This window comes from Cydia splendana, chromosome 3 (assembly GCF_910591565.1).
Source record: "Cydia splendana chromosome 3, ilCydSple1.2, whole genome shotgun sequence".
Lineage (NCBI taxonomy): Eukaryota > Metazoa > Arthropoda > Insecta > Lepidoptera > Tortricidae > Cydia > Cydia splendana.
In genome coordinates, this window is record NC_085962.1 from 14,131,889 (window position 1) to 14,158,694 (window position 26,806).

The window sequence follows — 26,806 nt, forward strand, 5'->3', positions numbered from 1 at the left end:
AATTACCCTATTCAACTTACTGGCCACACTCCTGTTTCGCATTTATAAACAATGAAATATGGAGATTTTATGTACTTACCGTGATAATTGATAAAATTAGCTATGAAAAGTTATTCCGTCAATTTTTTTCTTTCGATCGGTACAATTCTTGCAGGGTTTAACTACGCATGCCGGCATATTTTACATTTTTCTTGGATAAATTTACTTCACTGACGTTTCGATCCGTCTGACGGCAAATTGGTGGATGAGGGCATTGAGATAACTGTCAATGTGTGTGTGTCACGCGTAAATACTAGGAAATTGGTGGATCATGGAATCACAGTTTTTGTCTTAGCAAAACTACGTCCGTAGTATTCTAGGTCCATGATCCCTGGTATATCTTATATACTACAGTGGCGACGAGGATGGCGATATAACAACCGGCAAGCAGGACGCAGCGCTGGGCAGTAATTTTGTCAGCCTATGACTATGAGATTGAGTATATCAAAAACGAGCGTGTTGAGCACATATTTACACCACCTTACCATCCTGCGTCTAATGGGGCCGGGGAAAATGCAGTAAAGACCTTAAAGAGGGTAATTAAAAAGGCTTTGACGGAATCCAAGGATGTTGATATGGCTTTACATACCTTCCTAAAACACTATAGGAATACTAACCATGCTAGTACTGGTGAAACTCCTGCCGCGGTTTTGCAGAAAAGACACCTTCGTACGAAGTTGGATGCTCTTAAGCCCGACTCAAACTTGGGAGTCCTAAACAATTCGCCTAATAGTGAGAGGTCGGGAGGTAGGACCTTTTCGGTAGGTCAAGATATTTGGTTCCGCCAATACCTTAAGGGGGAGAAGTGGCTACCGGGTAAGGTAAGTTGCTCTACTGGACCAAGCGACTATGCGGTATCCGATATAACAACCGGCAAGCACATTCATAGGCACGTCGACCAGCTGAGGAGGCGTGTAGGGACTCAACCCGTAACCCGCCCAGATACCGAGTGTCTCGCGTCGACGAGTAGGTCGCTAGCTATCAATCAATCAATCAATCAATCAATCAAAGCATTTATTTTCAGGCTACTAAGGCCCATAGATACATACCTTACAAACTAACATATATATACAATAATAAAAAACTTAAATACTAAAAAAAATATTTTCGTGACGCAGTTTCCTGTTGCGGCGTCACTAGCTCTGGTGTAGGATTCGGCAGATTCCCACGGAACCGCCGAAATATCACACCCTTCGGCCAGAAGTCCGTGCTCGCGATGGCTTCCAGCAGCGGCCGCGGCACGCGCACCACAAACGAGCTGAAGTGCACGTAATGTCGCGATCGCAGCTGGAACACTTTCAACTCGTAACGGGTCTTTTTGCGAAGATATTCCACCACATCGTCTGCCGTGGCGGAAACATGCAGGCGCGATACGTATAGCGCCGTATTCGGCGTGGCAGCCCTCAGTCCAGATGCAATATCTGGCTCCGCTGTGCCACACTGGCTCTTGCGAGGCGCCTTGCACGGCCGCCTCTCCTTCGACGCCTGCCCCCTGCCCCCTATACCCTTGCCTGACAGTACTCGCACGGGAACTGATGAAACGGTCCCGCTTAGCCCGGCACCAGCCGCGTACGCCACACCGACGGCAATCACACCATCGCCAGCTGTGCCATCAACTTCATACGGTGTCGCCACATCGGCCAACGAGCCACAGACCTATTCCGTGTCTGACACCCCCGTACCGCCCGAACCTCGCCCAGTTCGTAAATGTCGACTTGATAAGGTTGTTCGTTATAAGGAGTAGTTAGTTTAGTTGTTGTTATCCTTTTTGTTGTAGTATCTGTTAGCTTGGCTTTATGGATATGTCCATGTTATGTCTATGATCTATGTTGGAGGAACTGTAGTGTATGCGACCTCCGGCCGCAGAGCGATTTGGAATGGTTACGTCGTTTTGAAGGATATGTCATGTCAGTCAATAAATTATAAATGGTGAATATCCTGAATGCATCTCGTCTACATTATATGTCTGCTATATCTTATATACTACAATATCGATATCAAATCATTGAAAAATTTTAGCGTTCCAATGCCACGAATAGATTCGTTCAAAATAAGGCAATGCGTCACAATCACAACAAAGATAACTGTCAATATGACTTGTCGAATGTAGTTGCGTAGGTATAGTTGAATCATCGAGAGCGTGGAATTGCATATGTAGTAGTATTGTTTGTTTACAGGCATTCTATATTTGAATTTTCTATTTTCTTGTACTATCAGCATACAACCACTACAAATGCAATTCCATCTTCTCGATAATTCAACTATAGAGGTATTTGTAAAATCTCATCGCGTAATGTCACCTTAAAGTTTGACCTTAAGGGGCTTAAGGTGACATTCGGATGTCAACTGCAGCTGCTTATAGTCCGACAAGAAATTGTAGAAAATTATTGGCGGGCGGCGCCACTTCCTACGTAACTGTCACATTTTTGACGTTAAATGCTTAAACATGGGAACAATTTAGTACCTATGTGATTTTTTAGTTCAATTTTATTTAATTTCTACTATTTTATGTCGCACTATAACTGTTGCGACGTTGATGCTGTCGCTGTATCTGTCAATTTCCTTGATAAAATGCGAGGGATTACATTTTTTTTATCTTTATTTAAAGAGCTTGGTCACCCTTGTGACTATGTCGCTTTACTACACGAACAAACATCTAATGTGTCTATTGAACGTTTAAAATGTTTAAATTGCGGCAGTAATGAGGCTACGATCGTCATGTGTCAGCTGCAAACGTCGACTGTCACGGAAATTGACAGACTCTCTAAAGACTTGTAACAGGCACTTGATAAATATTTTAATTTATTTTCATCTTTATCTAATGTTGAAAAACCATAAATGAAAGACAACATTGGGCACTTAACATTTATTATAACAATTTGGAACAATGTTAATAAATCTCGAAACTTCTCAGGCGTTGTACGGGTACGCTCTGCCCGTATTGACCCGGTAAATTCCAGTTCTGCGAAAGAAAGACAATAAATTACAATTTAAACAATTTAAAGGGATCCTACTACGCAACCGCGTTTTTTTTACCACATTAGGTTTGAATAAATCCGTAAGTTCAAAATAATACCTAGGTATCTATTATGTATTTAATCAATTTCTACCTGAACATCATTTGAACTCAATTTGATATAATTTTGCCATAGGTACTCGCAGCACATCTCGCTCTATTAACTTAATCATGTTTTATTTGATTATTAGGAATTAACTAGGCACAAGATATACCCTCTTCAATGGAAAACTAAGTCACGGCATAAATAGGTAAATAGGTACCTATACAATTAGATTTTAAACTATGTTATGGTTTTGATATTGATATGATTCCATTGTTCGTGCTTAGTGGTGCGTGCGAAATGCACTGCGAGTATTGCGACCGATATATAATTTATAAGATGTCATGTATGGACCGATAGAAATGAATTACGAAAAATACCTACCTTTAATCAACCAAGTTTGTTTCTATCTCCATTAAAACCTACGTCATATCCCATTATAAGAGACTTCTCCAATGACCTAGAAACGTCTAGCCGAATAAGCGTATTCAGAAATACGAGTACCTATGCTATATAACACCAATTACGGATTCTAAATATAGGTAACGGTGAAATAAGTTATAAAATAATTAAGAAAACTGTGAAAAATAACAGGTATTAGGTATTTTTATAGACACACGTTTCCGTATCTTTTGTTTCTGTCTGTTTTACTGCTAAAGTTAACCCTTAAACAGGTAGTGTATCTATAGCTACCACATAGCAAATGTTTTTTTTGACGAGCAGAGAAAACACAACGATCAATAAATGTCATTACCGTAAAGTCTATAAAGTGGGCGATTTCCGAACACATAAAAATGGGTGGTGTCAAAACAAATTTCTTTGACATTTTAGTTGTCTTAGTAAAATATTTGCTCTTAAAGTTTGTGGTCCATATGTAACCTCTGCTCATTAGGGGCACGTACAAGTAGTCTATATGTGACCACTACACTGCAGGGAGTTTACATGACATTTAAAGGTAAGATTATTACTATTAATGAACCCTTCTAGTACAATATTCACCATTTTAAACAGGTATTTATATTTAGAAACTATTGCTTTTAGACCTTATTTAGCAGTTTACTAATGTAAACACGGATAAATGGCAGTATTTTCTTATTTACGTTGTGATTTTATTATTTCATCGATTAATATGTAAAGAAGCGACTAACCCTTAAAACTACTCTGTATGGCTAGCAGTGCAGTGGCTGTATAAGTACCACATGCCACCGTCCGTAACGGGCAGTGGGCATATAAAACTCACAGGGTTTTTTTTAATTGAAATAATTAAACTAAAAAAAAAACAGAAATTAGTTTTCTTTTAACGTTATTATCTACCGGAATCACTAACCAAAAGTAAATAATGCGTCAGGCCTGTTTTAGGGTTAAATATTGAAAGATTTTAGATTTCACATATTATTCGTTTACTGGTTCCAGATATTAATTCGAAACCTATTGATAAAATAATTTTATGAGTGGCTTACCCCTGTTTAAATAAATCATTGGTACCCAAGGAAACAGCGGGAGCACCGACACATCGGTTTCTGGTCATGTCAGTAAGAGAATCACATCCAAGGCCCACCAGGTGGCCACCCATGTCCAGTGTCGCCCCAAACAGCTGCCAGGCCCGGTCGTGGTTGCACTGGTTGTTCGAACAGCCTGGTTGACTTGTGCCAGTGTTAGCGAATATATCCACTGTACCAATCGTCTCGCTAATGCCAAAAGCCCTTGAGCCTGTGTAATCGGTGTGTATGACCTCGACGTAATTAGCGTCGGTGGCTCGTAAACGGCGGGAAAAGGAATCCCAATTTTGCCCGGCGGGAGATAAACCTGTGTAAAACGACATTTAAAATAGATAAACATAAACTTGAATTTTGATTAAAGGTAACATTTGGATTGTAACATTTGTAACTGCTGCAGCAGTGTTGCGTTCCTCACTAGTGTGCGTTATTCCAGAGGACACGTGTAGAACCTTGCGCGTAGCATTAATTTTTTTCATCCCACAGCGCGATTGTTTGAAGACGTTAATTTAGTAGTTCAGTTTACTGTATCTAATCAATGAAATAACTTTTCGTGTAGATATATCCGTATTTAATTCTTACCAGTTATTCTCTGAACTCGTGCACGCGAATCTCTGCTAACAAGTCCAGCAATGTGTGCTCCAATATCAAAGCCCACAATATGAACCAGGTTACGATCGATCTTGTTCGCAGCCTCCAGTTGGACTATCAAAGCGATGATATCGTCGGCGACAAATGGTACAGCGTTGATTGCTGTTGCATAATCCATAGAAGCAACTAAAGCATAGTCCACTAAAATCACTGTCAGCTCACGATCGCTTGATAAAAACGCTGAAAATAAGACACGGTTAATGTAGGTAGTTTAATTAACTTGCGAGAAGTGCTAATTCACCACTTGTAAGGTAAAGGACGTAACAAAGAACCTAGAAGAAGGTCAAGTGTAAGACGATCTTAGGAAAAAACATTACAAAAAGATTTACAATTACCTTATAGCGCGAGTTTTTTTTTTCAAGCAATTGTCTCTTCTAAGTATTTAATACCTACAGCAAACAAAAATACTGTTTGGAAATCCAATTAATTACCTACGTCCTTTTTCAAAAAAGGACGTAGGTAAGAAGTAGGAAGGTAGGTTTCGAGTTTTCCCCAACTAGCAAATCTATGTGCTATAAAAGTTGAGAGCACGTTTTTATTTTCGCTTTTTGGTGTTATAAACGGTGTAAAAACAGTCGAGTAAAAGTCCTGTAAGCGTTTACTCAACGCGAAAAGGCGCACTTATACAGACTAAAAGTGTTATAAAAATCGAGTAAGCGCTGTATAAGAAGCAAATCGATGCTGTAAGAGTTGAGTAAAAGTGGATAAAAGCACTTCTAGTGTTTTAATAGCAACGATAGTGCTTTTACTCGACTATTTGTTCTATAAACATTAGCAATTTACTATTACTCAGTAAAAGTGTTCTATAAAAGCAGCCGCACTGCTTTTTCTCAGCAAAAATGTTTCGTAAAGGTAGGTAGCCGGATTGCTTTTACTCGGCATTTTAAATGTGTAAGAGTGCAGTAAATGCTTTTATTCAACTAATATGTGCTAAAAACGATCTCAGGTAAGCGATTATATTTCAATTATTTAATTAAGTTTGATGCCTAATCGTCTTCACGTGTCTAATAAAACAAAAAGGTAGGTACTTAAGTATTTTTTACTGCTGTCATCCATGACATTTATTTTTACCGTGATTGTGTACATAAGTTTTTACTGTCTGTAAGTACACGTAATACAGTAAAACCCAGCGCGAAAAATACTTTATTGATAAAACCAAAGGCACTGGTTCATATATATTCATGGGCCGCCTATTTTCTTAAATTTCAATAAAAAAATATTAATAAAAATAAGTAAAAATTTGCTTACACGATCTAGTTTCTGTTATATCTCATTAATTCGACTATAAGTCGAGTAGCTGCGTTTACTGCTACACTTATAGCACATGATGTCGCCATGTTTATGGATTTATAGTCCGATGGCCGACTGCATGAAACCCTACCTGATAAAAAAATTGAAAAATCCTACTCTGTAGGGGTAGCTGACTTTTAGCAGCTTCAACTGCTCTTGGTCGGCCGTGGCTTAACTTGGCAAATTTTGCGCAAATGGCAAAAAAGTGGTACAAATATTCATCAAAAAAACAAAAGTGGTCAACTACATCCTGTGTTGGCAGGCTCCTGTGTCCGACCGAATTTGTGGTACCAAGTGAGCTACAATTTACCTCATCGAAAAATAGAATGTCACTTGTATGGTAGGATAGCTGCCATTGACTTTTTTTTTAATGCGGACGGACTGAAAACGCTGTCAGGCTAAGGTGAGGCCGACCAAGACATATGTCAACAAATTTAATGTAGGTATTACAATCAGTTGTTTTGATTCTATTTTTCGATGAGGTAAATTGTAGCTGTCACGTGGTACCACAAATTCGGTCGGACACAAGAACCTGCCAACACAGGATGTAGCTGACCAGTTTTGTTTTGCTGTCCTCAAAGGCAGCTATCCTACCATGCAAGTTTCATTCTATTATACGATGGGGTTTTTTTTTATGAATTTTTGTGCCACTATTTTGCCATTAGCGCAAAATTTTCCAAATTAAGACGCGGCCGACCAAGAACAGTTGATGCTACTACAAGTCAGCTACCCCTACAGAGTAGGATTATTCTATTTTTTTGTCAGGTAGGGTTTCATGCAGTTGGCCACCGGACTATATTGAAACGTCAACATGGCTGACTTGTGCTGTTAATGTAGTTCAAAACTCTTTAAAAGTACTCTAAGCTGAATACATTTTGAATAAAACCTGTAAATACACTTCAGCTCCTATAACAGCGGTTTGAACCCCATTACCCGAATTATGATATAAGCGCGCTGTTACAGCAGCATTGTTGCCAAATGGTTATTTGATTGCTTTTAATAGGCTTTTATAGCAACAGAGAAGAGAGTTAAGTAACAGTTGTATTAAAGCGCCTTATTCAGACAAGGAGCGGTGGTGGCCGAGTGGATATGACGTCCGACTTTCAATCCGGAGGTCGCGGGTTCAAATCCTGGCTCGTACCAATGAGTTTTTCGGAACTTATGTACGAAATATCATTTGATGTTTACCACTAGCTTTTCGGTGAAGGAAAACATCGTGAGGAAACCTGCATACATCTGCGAAGAAATTCAAAGGTGTATGTGAAGTCCCCAATCCGCATTGGGCTAGCGTGGGGACTATAGCCCAAGCCCTCTCGCGCATGAGAGGAGGCCTGTGCCCAGCAGTGGGACGTATATAGGCTGAAATGATGATGATGATGATGATTCAGACAATTAGCTAATCTATAGCTGTTATATGATTTTAATAGAACAATTATGCTGAATAAAAGTGATTTAGTAGCGCTAACTCAGCATTTATTAAAAGGTGGAATAAAAGTGCTAAAAGATAGTGCTATAAACGTTTATACGACATGATTATAGCACTAATTAGCGAAAATTGCTAAATAGTCGAGTTAACCGCTATTATACGATATATTGGTGCTTCAACAACCGTAACTCGGCTGTTATACGATTACAGGCTGAGTAAATCAATTCTTATACGACTATTTTGCTAGTTGGGATCGATTTAGGTCACAAGGAGGCAGACCTTACAACGCATTTGAACGCAAACGGTTCCTATAATATTATAGGTAATCAACTAATCATAGGTACTACAACATACATCTCCATATTGTCTAAGAAAAAATACCTATACCTTAATTTAAATAATTTAAGAAATTTGTAATTCTTACATGATCGTAGCGATTGGCCATACTCGCTGAACGCTGAACTATCCCTCCCGTGAATGACTATAGCGACGTTCTGTGACCCGTCCAGGAAATCCAGTTCATTGACGGCAGATTCTGTGTTAGCTAAATTAAGGTATTCGGTGCCATTGTCGACGAGCTCCCTGTCAATTCATGTCAGTTAAATTTCTTTTATTTATTATAGGAGAATGCCATCGGTTATCTTAAGTTATATTATCTATAAAATATAAAAGTATTTGTAACACTATTTAACGTATGGTCTTTATTAGCAGTTCTTTTGCGAAAGATTCTGGGGCCGACAAAAGCGGAAGACGGGAGGTAGAGAGTCTGGAAGAACTTAGAGATAGACCTGGTGGTTGTACCCAATATTATTGGAGAGAACAAAGCGGCTATTAGGCATCAGTGGCTCGAACACTTAGAGAGAATGGGAGAGGAATCGTGCCGTGAAGAGAGAGTACCTGGGACAACCAAATGGGAGATGCCCAATTGGACGTCTTAGGTATCGCTGGAAAGACGTAGTAGCTAAAGACCTGCTCAACCTTGTCCATAGCGACTGGCAAGAGCTTATAGCAAGACTGAAAGGCATGGCGTGATCTGGAGTCGGAGCCCAGAACTCACTTTGGGTCACCGTAGTAGAAGTAGCAGTAGTATTAGTATTAGCAGTTCCACTTCATTAAATAAATAGTGCTTTACAAGAATAAATGCATTAGTTTCACCAGGGAATCATAGTGGTTTTGAAGGCTAGAAACACCAGCACTACAAACAAACTACAGTCTATAACTGTTCAACACACTTGGCTTTGTCCACAACACAAGCCTTATTGAGCTTACTGTGGGACTAGATCGATCTGTGTAAAGTTGTCCTATAATATGTATTTTTATTTATTTATTTTATTTCCAGTTTATTTTGATCCTTTAATGAGCTTACCATGAGGATACGTAGTATCTGTTGAGAGTTCCTAAGAAACGTGATTCAACTCTTTGGTCCTGGCGTAGTGTCTCACTTTGACATCCTGATACTGAAATCATTAATATTATTCAGAGAATTTTCCGACGATTTTAGGAACATTTCAGGCGAGAAACTAATATTTTGTTCCTGTAAAGTGGTTGAGCTCAGTAAAAATTATTGAACAAAAATCCTACATGTCCTATTGAAACTTTTAAGTTACTTTTTCAGTTACATTTGTTATGTTTTATGAGGGGTATTGTTTCCCAAAAAGTTTTATGAACATCGGTGGCTCGACATAAAAAGACACATATAAATTCAATTTTTTTTAACTTACGAGATATAGCGAGTAGGATAAATACACACTTGTCACTCAACATTTTGAACGAGATAAAAACAATGTTGTTGCGATGACTTACTTCTGTACTTTTATACAAAAGAAAAGAAAGATAATCTATGATAATCCGTTAATCGGTTGTTTCAACGAAATTGTCATTGATAAAATTTGATTATATCAAACAAAATAATGGGAAGCGGTCCACATCAATCGTAATCATAATTATGATCACTGATTTGTCATGATCATAACATGGCTTTGTATAAGTACTAATACTTGTCCACTTATTTGATTTTTGATTATGTTTTATGACATAGATTAATTATTTATCTTTACAATTATGAATCATTCCACCTTCAAAAGAATTTGACACATATCAAATTCAAAACGGTGGATTGATTTCATATGAAAAGTAGTAACCTACCTACCTACATACATACATACATACTAATACGAGTACCTACAAATCGACTAATAATATAGCAGATGAATAAGGGATGGTATTAATCCGTCAATATGGTAGTAGAAATGTCACTTTTGACAGTAGCAGATCATATCCGTAACAAATCCAGATCATATTCATAACCTGTTTTACAATCAGAATACGCCTCTAGGTTTTGTAAAAAAAGTTGCAGCGTCTCTGTCTACTGTCTAAGCTCCTGCAGCGCAAGGCTCTTTCACCTAATAGTAGGTATAATTATTAATTTAAGTTAAAATTAAACCTGAATAAATTTGAGTTGGCACAGAACTTCATTTGTTTCCTTTTTCGTTCGACGTTTAAGCAAAACAAATTCAATCCTATTTTCTAACATTATTGGTTTGGTACCTAGTATGGTGACCAATATTTGTTAAGCACAGTCGATGCGGACGCCTCAACGTGACAACGACCGCTCTGTCAAGAGCGATACGACAGAGAAGAAGAAGTACAGGCGCCATCAGATATATTGGAGCGGCGGAGGTGCTCAAAAATATCTTAACACGCACTTCAACTTCTTGACAGTATCTTAGAGGCATGATCAGATATTTGTGAGCACCTTGGTCGCTCCGATATATCTGATGGCGACTGTACCTACTTAGAACCTGTAGGCTTGCAATAAACCATGTTCATCAAATTAACAATGTCCATAACTTTTGCTATTAAAAGTTTGCTTCGCTTCACTTGTTAACTTTTAACTTGTTGTTCCATTGACCATGCTTTAAAATTATCGATGTCATTCTGGATTTACTTATACTTGAAGTTGGCGATGTTTTAAAATCTTGACAAGCTTGACACACATACACAAATGTATGCTCACAGGTTACGCCTACAAGTATAGTTTGACTCAGAAATACACCGACTTTGCAATAGATGGCACTAAAAATGCCTAGCTTCATCCTGCTCAGTAACGCTATCTAGTCTATTTACAAGGAACTAATGGTACCGGCGACGATAATAGTTTTTAAGCGAGGTCAAAACCTGACTATGGAGAGAGCTCCCTATATCTACTTAATTCTCATTGCTTATACATCCCAGACATGAATGTTTTCTGTGATGTCGTATTCGGCACATCTTCAAATTAATTATGGTTTCGGAAAGGTCAAGTTCGTCCCACTTTAGTCCATTCGGTGTTTTTATTCCTATCACTATTCGACAAACTATGCATTCTTGTGGTACACTTTACGGAAAAACTATCGCACTTATAGGTTTGAAATTTAACATAGTAATATAAATGCATGTCTAGATGTGTTATCAAACATAAAAATATCATTTTATAATCCTAAAAAAATAAAATAAAGGAATAACACTTTGTATTAGGGGTCATCCATTAATTACATCACACGTTTAGGGGGAGGGAGGGGGTCAAGAAAATGTGACATGTTGTGACAAGGGGGAGGGGGGAGTCACAAACTTGTGACGTCACTTTAACTTCATCAGTAACAAAAAATATTTGAACTATTTTATTCGCTGTACGGTTAAAAAACAAGTTATTGGAACGACGTTTTTATTCGTTTAATTTTCTGTCCCAATCAGTTTTGGTTTATAAAATTACTATAGGTATTTCTTTTGTGAAAAATATTTTGATAAAATATTAAATCAATATTTGCCGATATCGTTGAAAAAATGTGACGTCACACCAGGGGGGAGGGGGTCTGCCAAATGTGACCAAGTGTGACAAGGAGGGGGGGAGGGGTCAAAAAACCTAGAAATTAGTGTGATGTAATTAATGGATGACCCCTTACTACTCGCGCCATCTGTTACAAAAATTATGAATTAAAATTCGTGCTAATGTGCTAACAACGATGAATACAAAAAAGGGTTAAAAATTTTGGATTCTGACCCATCTCGCTTCGCTCGGTTTGATTCCCAATTTAGCAATTAAGTTTCTGTGAATACGGGAACATTCGATCTTGCTGTATATTCACTGCGGAGGTCAATTTACTCGTATGTTCTGTTCTGTGACGCCGATGAACTGATCAGTCATGTTGTGTTAGCAAATTTAAATCGGGTATTTTCAGTTCGAGAAACAGTTTTAGTGTTACTATTGCTTCGAACTGCCAAAATTATAAATAAAGATAAGCATATTAGGCTGTCAACCCGACTACAACCCGACTGCAATTTGTATGGAAACTGCACGCCAACTGCACGCCAATTGCAACATCGGCGTGCAGTTCAACAAAATGACCCAGAACCCTGGCAGTACCTAGTGGAACTCAGGTTTGGTGCAACATAGACACATGCTGTTTTAGTAATTCGACACGTCTTGACGAGCACTTGGGTGAGCAGTACTATAGAGCTGATGCTGAACCCTGGCTGTACCTAGCGGAACTCAGGTTTGGTGCAACATAGACACACACTGGGTTGGACATCCGACTCGTCATGATGATCACTTGGTAGAGCAGTACTCAAGATAGCTGATGCTGAACCCTGGCAGTTCCTAGTGGAGCTCGGGTTTAATACAACATATGCACACGCTCTTTTGATCATCCTGTTGCTGAACCCTAGCTGTACCTAGTGGAACTCAGGTTTTGTGCAACATAGGCACACGCTGTTTTAGTCATTCGATACGTCTTGATGGGCATTTGGGAGAGCAGCTGATGCTAAACCCTGGCAGTACCTAGTGGAGCTCGGGTTTGGTGCAACATAGACACACGCTGTTTTGGACATCCGACTCGTCATGATCATGATGATCACTTGGTAGAGTAGTACCCAAGGTAGCTGATGCTGAACTCTGGCAGTACCTAGTGGAGCTCGGGTTTTATACAATATAGGCACACGCTGTTTTGGTCATCCGACTCGTCTTTTTGAGCACTTAGGAGATACTCACGATAGAGCTGTAGCTGAACCCTGGCAGTATTTAGTGGAACTCACGTTTGTTGCAACATAGGCACACGGCACACGCTGTTTTGGTCATCTCACTCGTCTTGATGAGCACTTAAGAGAGCAAATTATACGTAAGTTTATGTGCGGAGCAGCATGATTACTGCCAGTAGGTGTCCAGACGGGATAGTTTTACCAGGGGCGTATTGCATTTTGTTTTCTTCCTTGACTTCTGGGGCGGCGAAACGTGCCAATGCCCTGGGCGCAAAATTTCAAAATACGCCCCTGAGTTTTACGCTCAATTGTGTGGTGTGGACGCATAAATAAATTCAAGGACATTGACTCGCTGACCCAACATTATGTAGGAAAGCCAGTTGGCTTCCTTACAAAAAGTACTGGGCGACCGTGTAGGATGTAATAAGCGCTTATGAATTTTTATTGTATATTACGTGTGGATGATATTGGCAATTTGATTTTGTCGTCTGGACACGTTTTTAATGGATAAAGTAAAAGCTGTAACAGACAGGCGTACCGGACAGCGACCGGGGTCCAATTAGTAGGTATATTTCTTTCTTGCTCTCACTAATAGCTGCGTCCTTAACGGACTTATTACGTACCCACTCGATGGAACAAGCCTCGGACTGGATCAAAGTCGCGGTCCGGTACGTTTAGGTAGAAAAACTCGGCGAGCCCTTACAAAGCTCTGCTTTTTGCTAGTAATTATCACGTTCATAGGTAGGTACTTACTTACAGCACAAAATTTTGAGAAGCCCCCTTTATTTATGTATTATACCTACATGTACAATAGGTACCTATTGTATCACGTCAAGTTATGTTTCACAGACTTTTCAAAGGAATCAGTGAATAAAATACTATATTATTTGGTATAATTTCTTTATTATTTACTGACTTTCGGAAGTACTAAAGGTACCTATTTATATTCTCAAAAAATTAAATCATAATAATAATAATAAGCCCGCAGGGCAGCTTGTGGCGAGCTGTTGGGGAGTAACGACCCCACGGACCCGAGTGCTCCCGAGAGTCGGTCAGGGTCTCCGTCTCCGGCGTGTCTTCGTCGGTAGGAGTGGATCCTAAGGGGACCCGTAGGACTCTCAGCTCTGGCTTGCCTTCATTGGCCGTCCAGAGAGGAGTCGTTAGAGCTATATGCTCCAGGGGTGGAAGTGTTAAAGGGCATAACGCCGCGAGTAACTTCGGAGAAAGCGCAGCACCACCTCTCGACACCCCTGAGCCGCTCACTCCGGTGTTGCGCCTGGCCGTCTTTACGATGGCGCATCAGGTGCCCATTTAACGAGTGGCGAGTCACCGCCTGCCTCGATAACACTGTATAACACAATGTTATGGCAGGTGTCCGGAACTCTTAGCAATAGCCCAGACTTATTTTCCACCCAAATTTAAACCATAGACCAGGACTCTTTCCATTTTTCTATAATAGCTCCCAATGCCTGCTGAAACCGGTTTACGGGTATCTATTTATGTACCCGTGAACGGGTTCCAGCAGGCGTTCTACATGACATCAAAGCTCTCCAAACGGCCTCTACGTGTTGGATCTATATCCCCACGCACGCCTAATAAATGACCGGGCTTAAAAACCCGAGAGTTTGTAACGGAGATACAAATAATAATAATAATTGAAAACCACCGAAGTCTTCAGTAGTGCCATCCACATGGAGTTTGGTGTCGATAAATGTGCGGTTATGCATGTACAGTGGGGAAGGGTTGTAAATTCAACAAATTTACAACTTTCTGAGACAATATATGTCTTTCAGATCTATCTCTGAATCAGAAACCTATAAATACCTTGGTATGTCACAGTCGTTGGGTATTGAGGACGAGGGTATTAGACTGTCGGTGAAGGAGCGCTTTTTCAGTCGGCTCACAAAAGTCCTTAACAGTCTTTTGTCGGGAGGCAACAAAGTGCGCGCCTTCAACGCCTGGGTAATGCCCCTACTCACATACTCCTTTGGCATACTAAGGTGGACTCAGACCGAGCTGGACGCCCTGGATCGGAGGGTCCGATCACTGCTCACCGCACATCGCATGCTACACCCACGCTCGTCAGTTATGAGATTGTACATCCCACGGAAGTGTGGAGGCCGAGGCTTCCTAAACGCCAAGGATCTCCACAACCACGAGGTGTACAATCTCAGGAACTATTTCCTTAACAACGAGTGTGGGATGCATCGTGATGTGGTGGCAGTAGATAGGAACCTCACGCCGCTTTCCTTGGCAAACGAGAACTGGCGCAAACCTGTGGTACTAAGTACTGCGGATCGCAAGGCGGCATGGGAGAGTAAGGTGCTGCACGGGCGGTTCTACAAGGCCCTCACGGGACCCGATGTGGACCTGCTCGCGTCGGTGAACTGGTTACGATTCGGGGACCTCTTCGGAGAAACCGAGGGTTTTGCCTGTGCAATTGCGGACGAAGTGATGATGACGAACAACTATCGGAAATATATCCTGAAGGACGGTACGGTCGACATCTGTCGGGCATGCCGCCGTCCCGGAGAGTCACTCAGGCATATCATTTCCGGTTGCTCTCATCTTGCTAACGGCGAGTACTTGCACAGACATAATCTCGTAGCCAGGATTATTCACCAGCAACTTGCTCTTCTATATGACCTTGTGGACCGCGAAGTACCTTACTACAAGTACTTACCTGCGCCTGTTCTCGAGAATGGTCGTGCCACGCTCTATTGGGATCGATCTATCATCACTGACAGGACTATTGTAGCCAATAAGCCTGATATTGTGATAATAGATCGATCGCAACGTCGGGCCGTGCTCGTTGACATCACCATCCCCCATGATGAGAATCTCGTGAAGGCCGAGAAGGACAAGTCCAGTAAGTACCTAGACTTGGCTCACGAGATAACCGCCATGTGGGATGTTGATTCGACGATCATTGTCCCGATAGTCGTTTCAGTAAACGGTCTAATAGCGAAGAGTCTCGACCAACACCTTGAGAGACTCTCGCTAGGTGGTTGGATCAAGGGTCAGATGCAGAAGGTGGTGATCTTGGACACGGCGCGGATAGTCCGCCGGTTCCTCTCTCTGCAGCCCTGACCACCGGTAGCTTGGGCCTTGCCCCGCTGCTGGCGGCACCCTAGGTTAGGTTTTTTATAATGTGTTTATATTATTTTTTATTGTTTTGTAAGTGTTTTTATATTTTACTTTTATATTCATATTATAAAATAACCTAACTTAAGATGAGAAATAAATAAAGAGAATATAATAATAATATAATAAATATTATAGGGGCATTCTTACACAAATTGACTAAGCCCCACGGTAAGCTCAAGAAGGCTTGTGTTGTGGGTACTCAGACAACGATATATATAATATATAAATACTTAAATACATAGAGAAAACAACCATGACTCAGGAACAAATATCTGTATCATCATACAAATAAATGCCCTTACCAGGATTCGAACCCGGGACCATCGGCTTCATAGGCAGGGCACTACCAACTAGGCCAGACCGGTCGTCATTTAAGCACTGAAGTAAGCAAAGTACTGGGAATTTCCGGGACTTAGATCCAAGCGAAGAACCGGGATTTGAAAATTAAAATCCCGGTACTTTCGGGATTTTCGGGACTAACATTTCCAGTACAATATTTAACTGTTCTGTTATTTAGCTTGAAATATCATGTTTTTTAAAGAAACATATTTTTTATCAATGTAAGGCTGATGCTTATACTTTTACGGCAGACCACATATTAAAATCAAGACAAAAATAGTCAATGGGTTTTACATAGGGAGTTGCAGAACCGGTTTTGTTAAAAGAACCGAGATTTTCGGTTTACCAGGCAAAATGGAATCGGGGTTTCCCGGTTTTTTCGTTACTTTCGGGACTGCCTTCAAAAATCAGTTTATTTACCTCAATTTTCAGTAAATAAAAAGCGTAAAACGACCATGAAACTTTCTCTCAACATCGAGACATTAGAAAAAGTGAGTGAACACGCTTCTTTTTTTGCGATTAATATGTGTCCTCAAGCCTCACAATCATTGCCTACATTAACTGTGATATGGACTGCATCTGCATACTATAGAATAGAGTCTGTTCGAAAGGAGAAGAGTCGTGGAATGTATTGGGCTGCATACATTTCACGACTCTACTCTTTCCGAACAGACTAGTTTCCGTAAAATGGGGTGAGTTGGGTGAAATTTAACTTTCAAACCTCGATAAAATTTTATTTTTACATGTGAAAACTAAATGGTGTATATAATAAGTGGTTCGGACGTTTGTATTTTATTTTGGGTGGTTCCATTTCATAACTTTGACGATAAAGAGGAAAACCCACCTCACCCCGTAGTGCCTCGTATTTGGGGTAAGAGGGTTTTTCATACAAAGGTGATTTTGGAAGATTGTTGGATCGGTTTTTTTTTATTATGAATATTACTATAGCTCCATTTTAAATTGGAATACCTACATTATTTTTGTAGCAGTAGCCTTAAAAACCCACCTCACCCCCCTCTCAATCCTTCTCTTCCCATTCATAACCCATAGCTCCCCGCGAAACCTACTCACCCCGTTTTACGGTACTACTAAATAATTTATAATTTGGTTTAATCTTACAGTATGTGATATTTTTAGTATTTTTACTATGTTTGTTGAAAAACATCGGCAAAACCTAAATTGTGGCTCAGTTACATCATCATTAAATTTATTTTATATGTGTAAGCCGTTTCGCGCTAAAGGTTAAAAATAATCATTTTCGCATGCGTTCCAAATGGGCTGTGGCAGGGAAATCTTACCTACGTACATATAATAACAGAACTATCAATACGAAGAATCAAGAAATTATTCAGCCACAATTACCAATTGACCAAGGACCCGGGCATATCACTGTAGTAGGTATTTTAATTCATTTTACCTGGGAAGGCTTAACTATAATATAATAAATACAAACAAATTTTCAAAAAATCACATAGAGGACAATGGAGAAGTCGGTAGTTTTGTACAAATAATTAAACCATAGACCCTCTAGCTAGACCTGTTTTTACTTTGATCTCGACCAAAAATGGCGTATTCGGCATTTCTTCAAGTTAATTACGTTTTCGATAGGGTCAGACCACCACTTTAAGGCCACTCCGCGCTTATATTGTACATAATTCATAATATTAAGTAGGCACTTATAGCTCGAAACAGTAACAAGGGCCCTCTGTAAAAAGTACGTATCCACCTATCTCACAATACTCATTTCAATACGCCATGTTTGTTATTTATTTATGTTATGGCTTAGGTAAGGTGTATTCGGGTAATACCGAAAGTCGGATACTTCCGAAATTCAGATGTAAATCACCCTAAATTCCATCATAATAAGAGTCTCTTTTCGGAATTATCCGACAGTTTTATTACCCGAGTATACCTTATACAGTTCTCTAATTAAATTATGGAATGGAAAGTGGAATCGTATATGAAAAAACTACATTTTTGGTTTAATTTATTTATTCCCGTTTTTAGAAATACATACAGTTTGAAACTACCAAACCACTACTAATACCAAACTATCAATTTTAATAATAAAATTTCTGATTTCTGCAGTTTTTAAACACTGTAAGGGTAAGTGTTGCCAGTGTTGACTCGATATAGGCCAGTCCTGAAAAAAGTAAAGATTTGATTCAATAACAGTATATTTATTTAATTACACAAACGGGTCTACCGCGATATAATCTTCCCGTGACCACAGCTGGTGCAACTCAGCTGAAACGTCGGAATTAAAGGTAAAAACAATGAAATTATATCGCGGTAGACCCGTTTGTGTAATTAAATATGTGTACAAAACGCGAGAGTTTAAAGTGTTATATAACAGTATATTATCATCGTACGTACATGTAACTAGCTGGATAGCTATTACTTTAACCTCAGGCAAGTTTTAATTAATAGTATTAGAAAATAGAATTGATTTTACTTTGTTATAAAATCAAACGAAACGAACAAACAGAATCGTCTGTTCCATTTAGTAATGATTACAATATCATTGGAGGTTATTAGGACATTGAACTCCAAGAGGTTAAACCTCTGTAAATACCAAAGTTAAACTTACTGCAATTTAATAAGAGTCAATGTTCCCATTGTCGCAGGTGGTGTCAACAAGCAGCGATTGTTGCCAACTTGCGTCATCGAGTCACATCGCATAGCCACCAGGTGTCCACCAGTGTACACGGTCGCCGCGAACAACTGCCAGGCCCTGTTGTGGTGGCATGCGTTGTCGCTGTTTGAACAGCCAGGCTGCCTGGTCCCTCCGTTAGGGTAGATGTCTAAGGTACCTAGGGCATCAGCGGTACCAAACGCTCTAGTTCCGGTTATATCTGTGTGGATTACTTCGACGTAGTCTGCATCAGTCGCTCTGAGGCGCTGGGAAGTAGCACCCCAAAGGACACCAGCAGGGTCCAATGCTGCAACAACAGTTAGACCCTTTGTATCAAAATTTTCTACCATATTATTGTTGCTTATGTTATAACTGGAATTGTCACGATTAAACTGTCAACTTTTGTAATTCGATATGTCTTGCAAAATGTATTCCATGTCGCCACTTATTACTAATGGTGGCCCCACAATTACTCTTCTCTTCTTCCTCGCGTTATACCGGCATTTTTCCACAGCTCATGGGAGCCTGGGGTCCGCTTGACAAGTAATCCCAAGAATTGACGTAGGCACTAGTTTTTACGAAAGCGACTGCCATCTGACCTACCAACGCAGAGGGGAAACTAGGCTTTATTGGGATTAGTCCGGTTTCCTCACGATGTTTTCCATCACCGAAAATCAATGGTCCCACAATGACTATTATTTATAAAAAGTTATATGTACAACATTGTGTGACCGGGATAACATAAAAAAACAGTATCAATACTAAGATATTGTCCCTCATCATTCTCTTGCCCTTGTCCCATTCACTTGGGGTCGGCGCAGCATATACCACAGCAACACAACAGGTACCTAAGCTTGCTGTTATATATAACAGCAAGTGTGGAACCACCATAAAGTAGGTAGTATCTATTTAGTAGCCACATTATAATACTCATAATTTTATTGATTATGTCACAATCTATCACTTTTTCATTAAAAATAGAGGAGCGATATCCTCTCTAACGCACCTGTGATTTTTTTGGCACGAGCAGCAGCATTTCTACTCGCAATGCCTACGACGTGAGCTCCCAGGTCAAAGCCGATAAGGTGAAGCCGGTCAGGGTTCAAGTTAGCAGTGGTCAGTAGCACTATGAAGTCTCTAAGATCCGCAGCGATGTAGGGCACGGTCATCGCAGCTTGCTCGTACGGCGAAAAGGATAGATAGAACCAATCTACCAGGATGATAACCAAGTTTTCTTCCGCCATAGCGAGTGCTGAAATATGGCATTAGTTAAGGTACCCAACACTATACTAATGATTAGTATAGTGTTGGGTACCTTTTTTGAGATACGTAATAAATAATAAATGTTCATTTGATGGAAAGATAAAGATTATTGATATACAAAAAAGCATAAAGTATTTAAGAATTGCTTGTAGCTATAGCTAGATTTAAATATCAGCAAGGAAATGTGAAAGATAATTTAATCCAGAAAAATATGAAACTATTTTTTTCAGCTCATAATCTTTTAAAATATTGTGACCTTGATTAGACATTACGTAATTGCTACCTGTGTCCGATACGGTGTTAGTTAGTAATTATGACTTAGGTACAATTCGAGTTTTAGTTACTAGACCTGTTTCCAATATGATACCTGCTGATCTGGTTCTTAATTATTTATAGGCGTTCCTCGAACTTACTTAATCGGAGTTCGTTTACGAAGTCACTGTAGACGCTGCTCTCTCGCCCGTGCACGACAATGGCTACGTTTGTGTTGGTATCTAGACCAACACTGGTCAGATCAGATTTGTCTACTTCTACCATGTCTGTGCCAGCCACCAGATGTGCCCTGTTAGGTAATTATTAAAAATGTATAATTGTCTTATATTAATATGTAAGATGAAAGTGGACGAACGCCCCGAAATCGTCTTTTCATACAAAAGTTAGTCCCCATTTTCCTTCTGCATATTAACATTGAAAATATTTTGACACAATTTGATGTATATCAACCACAGCTACGAATATGCCCCTTGGTTTGATTTTTGTCGAATTTTTAATTACTATAAGTGTTAGGAGCATTTAAAAAGTATGGAATTAGTTTTTCACTCCTTAATTTTATAATAAACAATAAAACAAAATAAATCAAAGGTATTGCTATGGTTTGTAGAAATCAAATTGTATAAAATATTTTTCTATCATTTTAATATCCAGAAAGAAAGATGGCGCCTAAGTTGGTATGAAGAAGCGGTCGTCCCCTTTCCTCTTTAGCAGTCACGTTTAGCTCCTCCCTGAGTGAAAACAGGTCACTTTATCAAGGAACGTAAAGTTTCACAAAAAGTGTTAACCCTTAAACAGGCCTGACGCATTTTTTACTTTTGATTACTGATTCGGGTATGTAATAGCTTTAGAAGAAAAGTAATTTCCTGTTTTTTTTTTAGTATCACTACTTCGATAAAAAAAACCCGGGGCTTTTTATATGCCCACTGCTCGTTACCGATGGTGCTACGTGGTCCTTATATGGCCACTGCCTTGTTAGCCATACAGAGCAGTTTTAAGGGTAAGGCACGTGCAGATTACATTTGACACTTGCGTCACAAAATGCACTAACTTACAGCACTTGCTTGCCTCGCGCGGATGTCGTGGCTCGTAAGATTGACCGTTGAATAAATATTTAATTTAAAACCCAAAGGAAAATATATTACTTTTGTACTATGAGGGTTCATTTATAAGAATAAATCTTACCCTTAAATTGTATGTAAACTCCCTGCAGGGCAATGGCCACATAGAAACCACATGAACGTGCCCCAGACGCGCAGAGGGCTCATACGAACCACAAACTTTTAGAGCGAATATTTTATCAGAAAACAATAACTAAGGTAAATTATAACTTACTATACATACATTATCTAATAATATACCAAAAAAATACAATATAAAACACAGTATTATTATTTTTTCGGCGTAGCGAACTTTTATAGAGGGAGAGACGTACAAAAACTGCCATTTGTGGTCAATTTGAACTTGACAACTAAAATGTCAAAGAAATTTGTTTTGACACCTTCCATTTTTTTACGTTCGGAAATCACCCACTTTATAGACTTTACGGCAATGACATTTTGCGGTCGTTGTATTCACTCTGCTCGTAAAAAAAAAATCTTCTGTTATGTGGTAAGTAAGTACCTAAGATACACTACCTGTTTAAGGGTTAATTTATTATAAGTATGATAGCGATAGCTACATATGATAATGCAAATACAATGGTGGAGCTATAATTTCGTCAACATTCTTGAGGATTGTTTACCTGGGGCCACTTGCACCATCCCGCTAACCCGGGGTTAGCCGGTTACACCACCCCAGTGTCAAATTATGCTGGTAACCATGGTAACTCCAGGTTTAACCGGTTAACTCTGGGTTAGTAAATGGTGCAAGTGGCCCTTAGTCTCGTTTTAGTGGAAATTTATTTATTTTCGTTATTTGGTATAGTCAGCTGCATTTGTTAGTTTGCAGTCAACTATTCCTGCAGCTGCAGCTAACTTGGACTGATAGGAAAATGATCTTGCATATCTATCAATTTTACTCACCACGACGTTTGGTAGTATCTGACACTGGTTATGCGTGGAGTTCTGGAACCCACTGCTGTGTCTGCTACTGATGCGCTTTCGCATGCTGAAACTGAAATAACACTCTCATAGGAGTCTACTTTGTCGCATGTATGATTCAAGAACGACTTACGCTAGACCGGGCCGGGGCCGGGTCGGAGCTTCCGGCGCTTCGTTTTCTATGGAAAGCACCACGTGAGCCGTCATAGAAAATGACATGTCGGACGCCTGGGCCCGGGCACGGCCCGGTCTAGCGTGAGTCATCCTTCACGCAATAATATTAAGTAACCCTCTTTTAAGGTTCTGAAGTCTTTATGATAATTAGTAAGGGAGTGCCTACGAGCTACGGCAAGTTTACATGAATTACAAACAATGCAGCTATGATATGTAATGAAATGGTTTAATTCCAGAAATAATTTTCATACTGTACGTAAAATTAAACTAAAATCATACTTACATAATTTTTTAATACAAAACTAATAGGCCAGTAAAACTAAAAAATAAAAAAAATAGTATTAGCCGGTTTCGCGGTTCACCCCTACCTCGAGTTATGTATTTATTACATTTTTATATAATTAGTCGTACTCGTACTAGTTATTATTTTTCCAGCAAAAAATACGCTGATCATTTTTATTTTACTAGTAGGTACCTAAATATAATCATAATTCAGCCTATATACGTCCCACTGCTGGGCACAGGCCTCCTCTCATGCGCGAGAGGGCTTGGGCTTTAGTCCCCACGCTAGCCCAATGCGGATTGGGGACTTCACATACAACTTTGAATTTCTTCGCAGATGTATGCAGGTTTCCTCGCGATGTTTCCCTTCACCGAAAAGCTAGTGGTAAATATCAAATGATATTTCGTACATAAGTTCCGAAAAACTCATTGGTACGAGCCAGGATTTGAACCCGCGACCTCTGGATTGAAAGTCGGGCGTCATATCCACTCGGCCACCAGCGCCTAAATATACTTTTTTGTTATACCTATACCCCCTTATTCATAAAACTTTACGGGCCTGATTTAGTTAAATTATGTTTTCTCCCTTTCTTACAAATACACAAGTCAAAATGAATTAGCTAATTGAGGCTTGTAGCGCGTTTATAAATAGGGAGGATAGTATTGAAAATAATTAAACTACTACGGTAGGTTTTATCACTAAACCATACATAGGTACCTATATATTATTTTTCCAGTAATTAAATTAAAATTATTAACATAATCATAATTACACTCCATATTAAGTAGTTCATTAAATAATACAAGTTCAAATAATTTATAAACCAATGCTATTATCCCAGTCAAGACAAACTTAGAACGCCTGAGATCAATATTATTATGCATGCAATTTTCTAGGTAGGTACTCTATAATAATAGCACAAAACATTATTCTCCCTCCATTTAAGCCAAGAGATTATTTTGGGGTGTTTACAGACATGCCAAATTTAAAGCACACTTACAAATGCATGCAGCAAAAGCAGCTACAAATACCAAATTTATTCGCCACATACTTAGAAACTTCACTATTCACCAACTAACGAAAGACGCATCAACAAGTCTATTTATGCAAATGATAAAAGGATTAATATAAACTTATCTGTCTTCAATCTAATAATTGTTTTGATCTTTAATAATTATTGCTTTTATCATTAAGAGATAATGGGAAGTCACCTGAAATTATTTGCCTACTTTCTTTACGAGTGTATCGATAAGAGTAATACAATTAAATTGATAGGTATTGTAGTAGTAGGTACCTACATTATTTTTAGCACGGGGAAGTTTAAACGTACGACCTTGTGAGTCCGATTATTAATTATGCTTCCATTTATTATAGCGCCCTAGCGAAGCTCTCCGTTTCAGGTTGGACAAAAATGCTTTCGTACGTCCTTGTCCGGATGTTCTCGTATACCTACACCTCGTATTTCTCAACCGATTCTCGTGAAGTTTTGTGAGCAGGTTCACGAATTAAATAGTTTTTTGTCGATTCAGTTTGTGGAAATTTTTCAAAACGGAGTTTTGAAGGTAACGGGCGGCAACGTGGTTGATCCACAGTGACCTCATGAGACAGGTTAGACTCCTGAAAATAATATAGGTAGTCACCGAATTGGCAAAATTCAAAAATCATGTAGATAGGTATATTAGATATTACCTACTGGAAAATTATGTTTTCCGAGATAGAAGAGATTGACATGAGAGGAAGTTGAAAGTTTGTATTAATAGGTAACAAATATTTCTATGAGTGAGAGACTTGATATTTCGTAGAAAGACATTGTGCCAGACAAATGTTACGTGTTGTCATATTATTAACAATAATCAAGATTTTTTTAAATAAATACAATACAATACAATACAATTCAAATATTCTTTATTGCTCACCAATATGAAAAAGAACATGTTTAGTTTTGTTTAGTTTAGTTTATTTATGATATGATATGATAAATTACAGTATAAATTATTCTTACGCTAATCTATATGAATTTACATTATGATCGTCAATGATATACAAATCAAGCATAACTTAAACTATGGTAGACAACAGGCAGTCTTATCGCTAAAGAGCGATCTCTTCCAGACAACCTTAGGGTAGTGGAGACACGACAAAAAAAATACAAGTAATGTGAGTAGGTGACGCAGTGAGTGATAGAAGTATAAATGTTGTTATCTAACGTATTTAATATTCAAAAGTAAACAAATTGGCAAGCCTAGCTAAGGGTTGTAGAATTTTTGACATACTGCCGTATTCGAACTTCAAGATATTCACAAGAGACGACACGTACTAGATCCATTCTAGATACGTTATAGTTTAGATATCAACTAGTTCTCTTTTGCAGCGCAATTCGGGCAACCAATGTCACTTTTACATTAGATAGAGTAAGATATCTATTAAATGTGAATTGGATCTGTAAGTCATATCCTGCGGAAATCGTTCAACAGTATCTCAAGAATCGCGCAAATGTCAAATTTGACAGGTTAGATCTTAAACATATCGTTATCGTATCTTGGTGATGTCTAAAAGATGTCTAATAGATGTCTATTTCAAAATCCGCATCGGGCCCATAGCTTTAATAGTACGGTTACAGCTATCATCTCATTACATAATATTATTTTGCGTTTGTAGTGTATACCTATATTGTACCATCACCCACACTGTTAACTGTACAGTCGACGTCAAAGATATGTTTACACTTTTCGCCTTATTGCAAAGGAGTATGGTGCAAAAGTGTAAACATATCTTTGACGTCGACTGTACATCGGTGGACCTTATGCCTTTTGTAATAAAGTCCACCGATGTACAGTTAGAAGTGTTGCTGTTTGTATTGAGATGATATTTAGCTGTTACTGGGTACGACTATGTGATAAATGATAAATACTATAAATTTGAAAACCACGAGCCAGATGGTCGGACGACATTTAGTGTAGTAAATGAAGCAAGTTGTTGTATGGAGACCCATGCATTAATTTCTCAGTCGATGAAATTTAGCTGGGTTATTGTATAGTATGAGCCGAGACTAACATTATAAATATCCAAAAAAAAAACACTCCTAAGTTAGGTAAAAACACAAATCTGATTATATATTGAACCGAGTAATTCCTCAGTCCAAAATTATTTTAAAAAATAAGTTATTTGTATCAGTATGTGATACTAGAAAAAAATCTAAAAGTTTTGTCAAACATGAGAATATTTTTTATGATACTTCCTTTTTTTGACGCTCATTTTCATCGGAAAATTGCTCTGTCATTTTTTTTTCCTTATATGATCTTAGAATATAATTTGGCGCAGTGGGTAAAAAAATCCAAAAAAAATGCGTATTGAAATGTACCTATGTATTATAGAACTATTAAAAACTGAGAGTGGAAAATTATTAGATTTTCATTTTGTAGGTATAAAACGGCAATAAAATGGCATTCCAGTGAAAAAATTAGACTGAGCAATTTTCCGGTCCAAGACACGCCAAAAAATTTTATTTTATTAATACTGGTATTTCTGCTGGGATATTTTTTTGATATTTCATATATTGTTGCAATACGTTACATGAATATGTCTGGTGAAGAAAGTTTGAACGGAGCATTTTTCCGTAAAAAGATATTAACGATTTAAGACTTTAGGTATTTACTTTAATTCTATTATTATTATTCTT

General features: G+C 38.7%; 2 protein-coding genes across 2 annotated transcripts; both read right to left on the reverse strand.

The window, feature by feature from the left end:
* Window positions 1-2,896: 2,896 nt before the first annotated feature.
* LOC134806734 (lipoprotein lipase-like) lies at window positions 2,897-9,127 on the reverse strand. Its single transcript, XM_063780055.1, has 5 exons — window positions 9,117-9,127; window positions 8,386-8,543; window positions 5,177-5,425; window positions 4,559-4,904; window positions 2,897-3,001 (listed from the first exon to the last, which is right to left on the reverse strand). Exons 1-5 carry the CDS (start codon window positions 9,125-9,127, stop codon window positions 2,950-2,952), a joined length of 816 nt encoding a protein of 271 aa, XP_063636125.1. The 3' UTR covers window positions 2,897-2,949.
* A 9,317-nt stretch (window positions 9,128-18,444) lies between these two features.
* On the reverse strand, window positions 18,445-24,255 carry LOC134806278 (pancreatic triacylglycerol lipase-like). The gene is made up of 6 exons (XM_063779500.1): window positions 24,128-24,255; window positions 22,653-22,743; window positions 20,772-20,920; window positions 20,102-20,347; window positions 19,051-19,402; window positions 18,445-18,603 (listed from the first exon to the last, which is right to left on the reverse strand). The coding sequence occupies exons 1-6, from the start codon at window positions 24,174-24,176 to the stop codon at window positions 18,552-18,554; spliced, it is 939 nt and encodes a 312-aa protein (XP_063635570.1). The 5' UTR covers window positions 24,177-24,255; the 3' UTR covers window positions 18,445-18,551.
* Window positions 24,256-26,806: the final 2,551 nt, after the last annotated feature.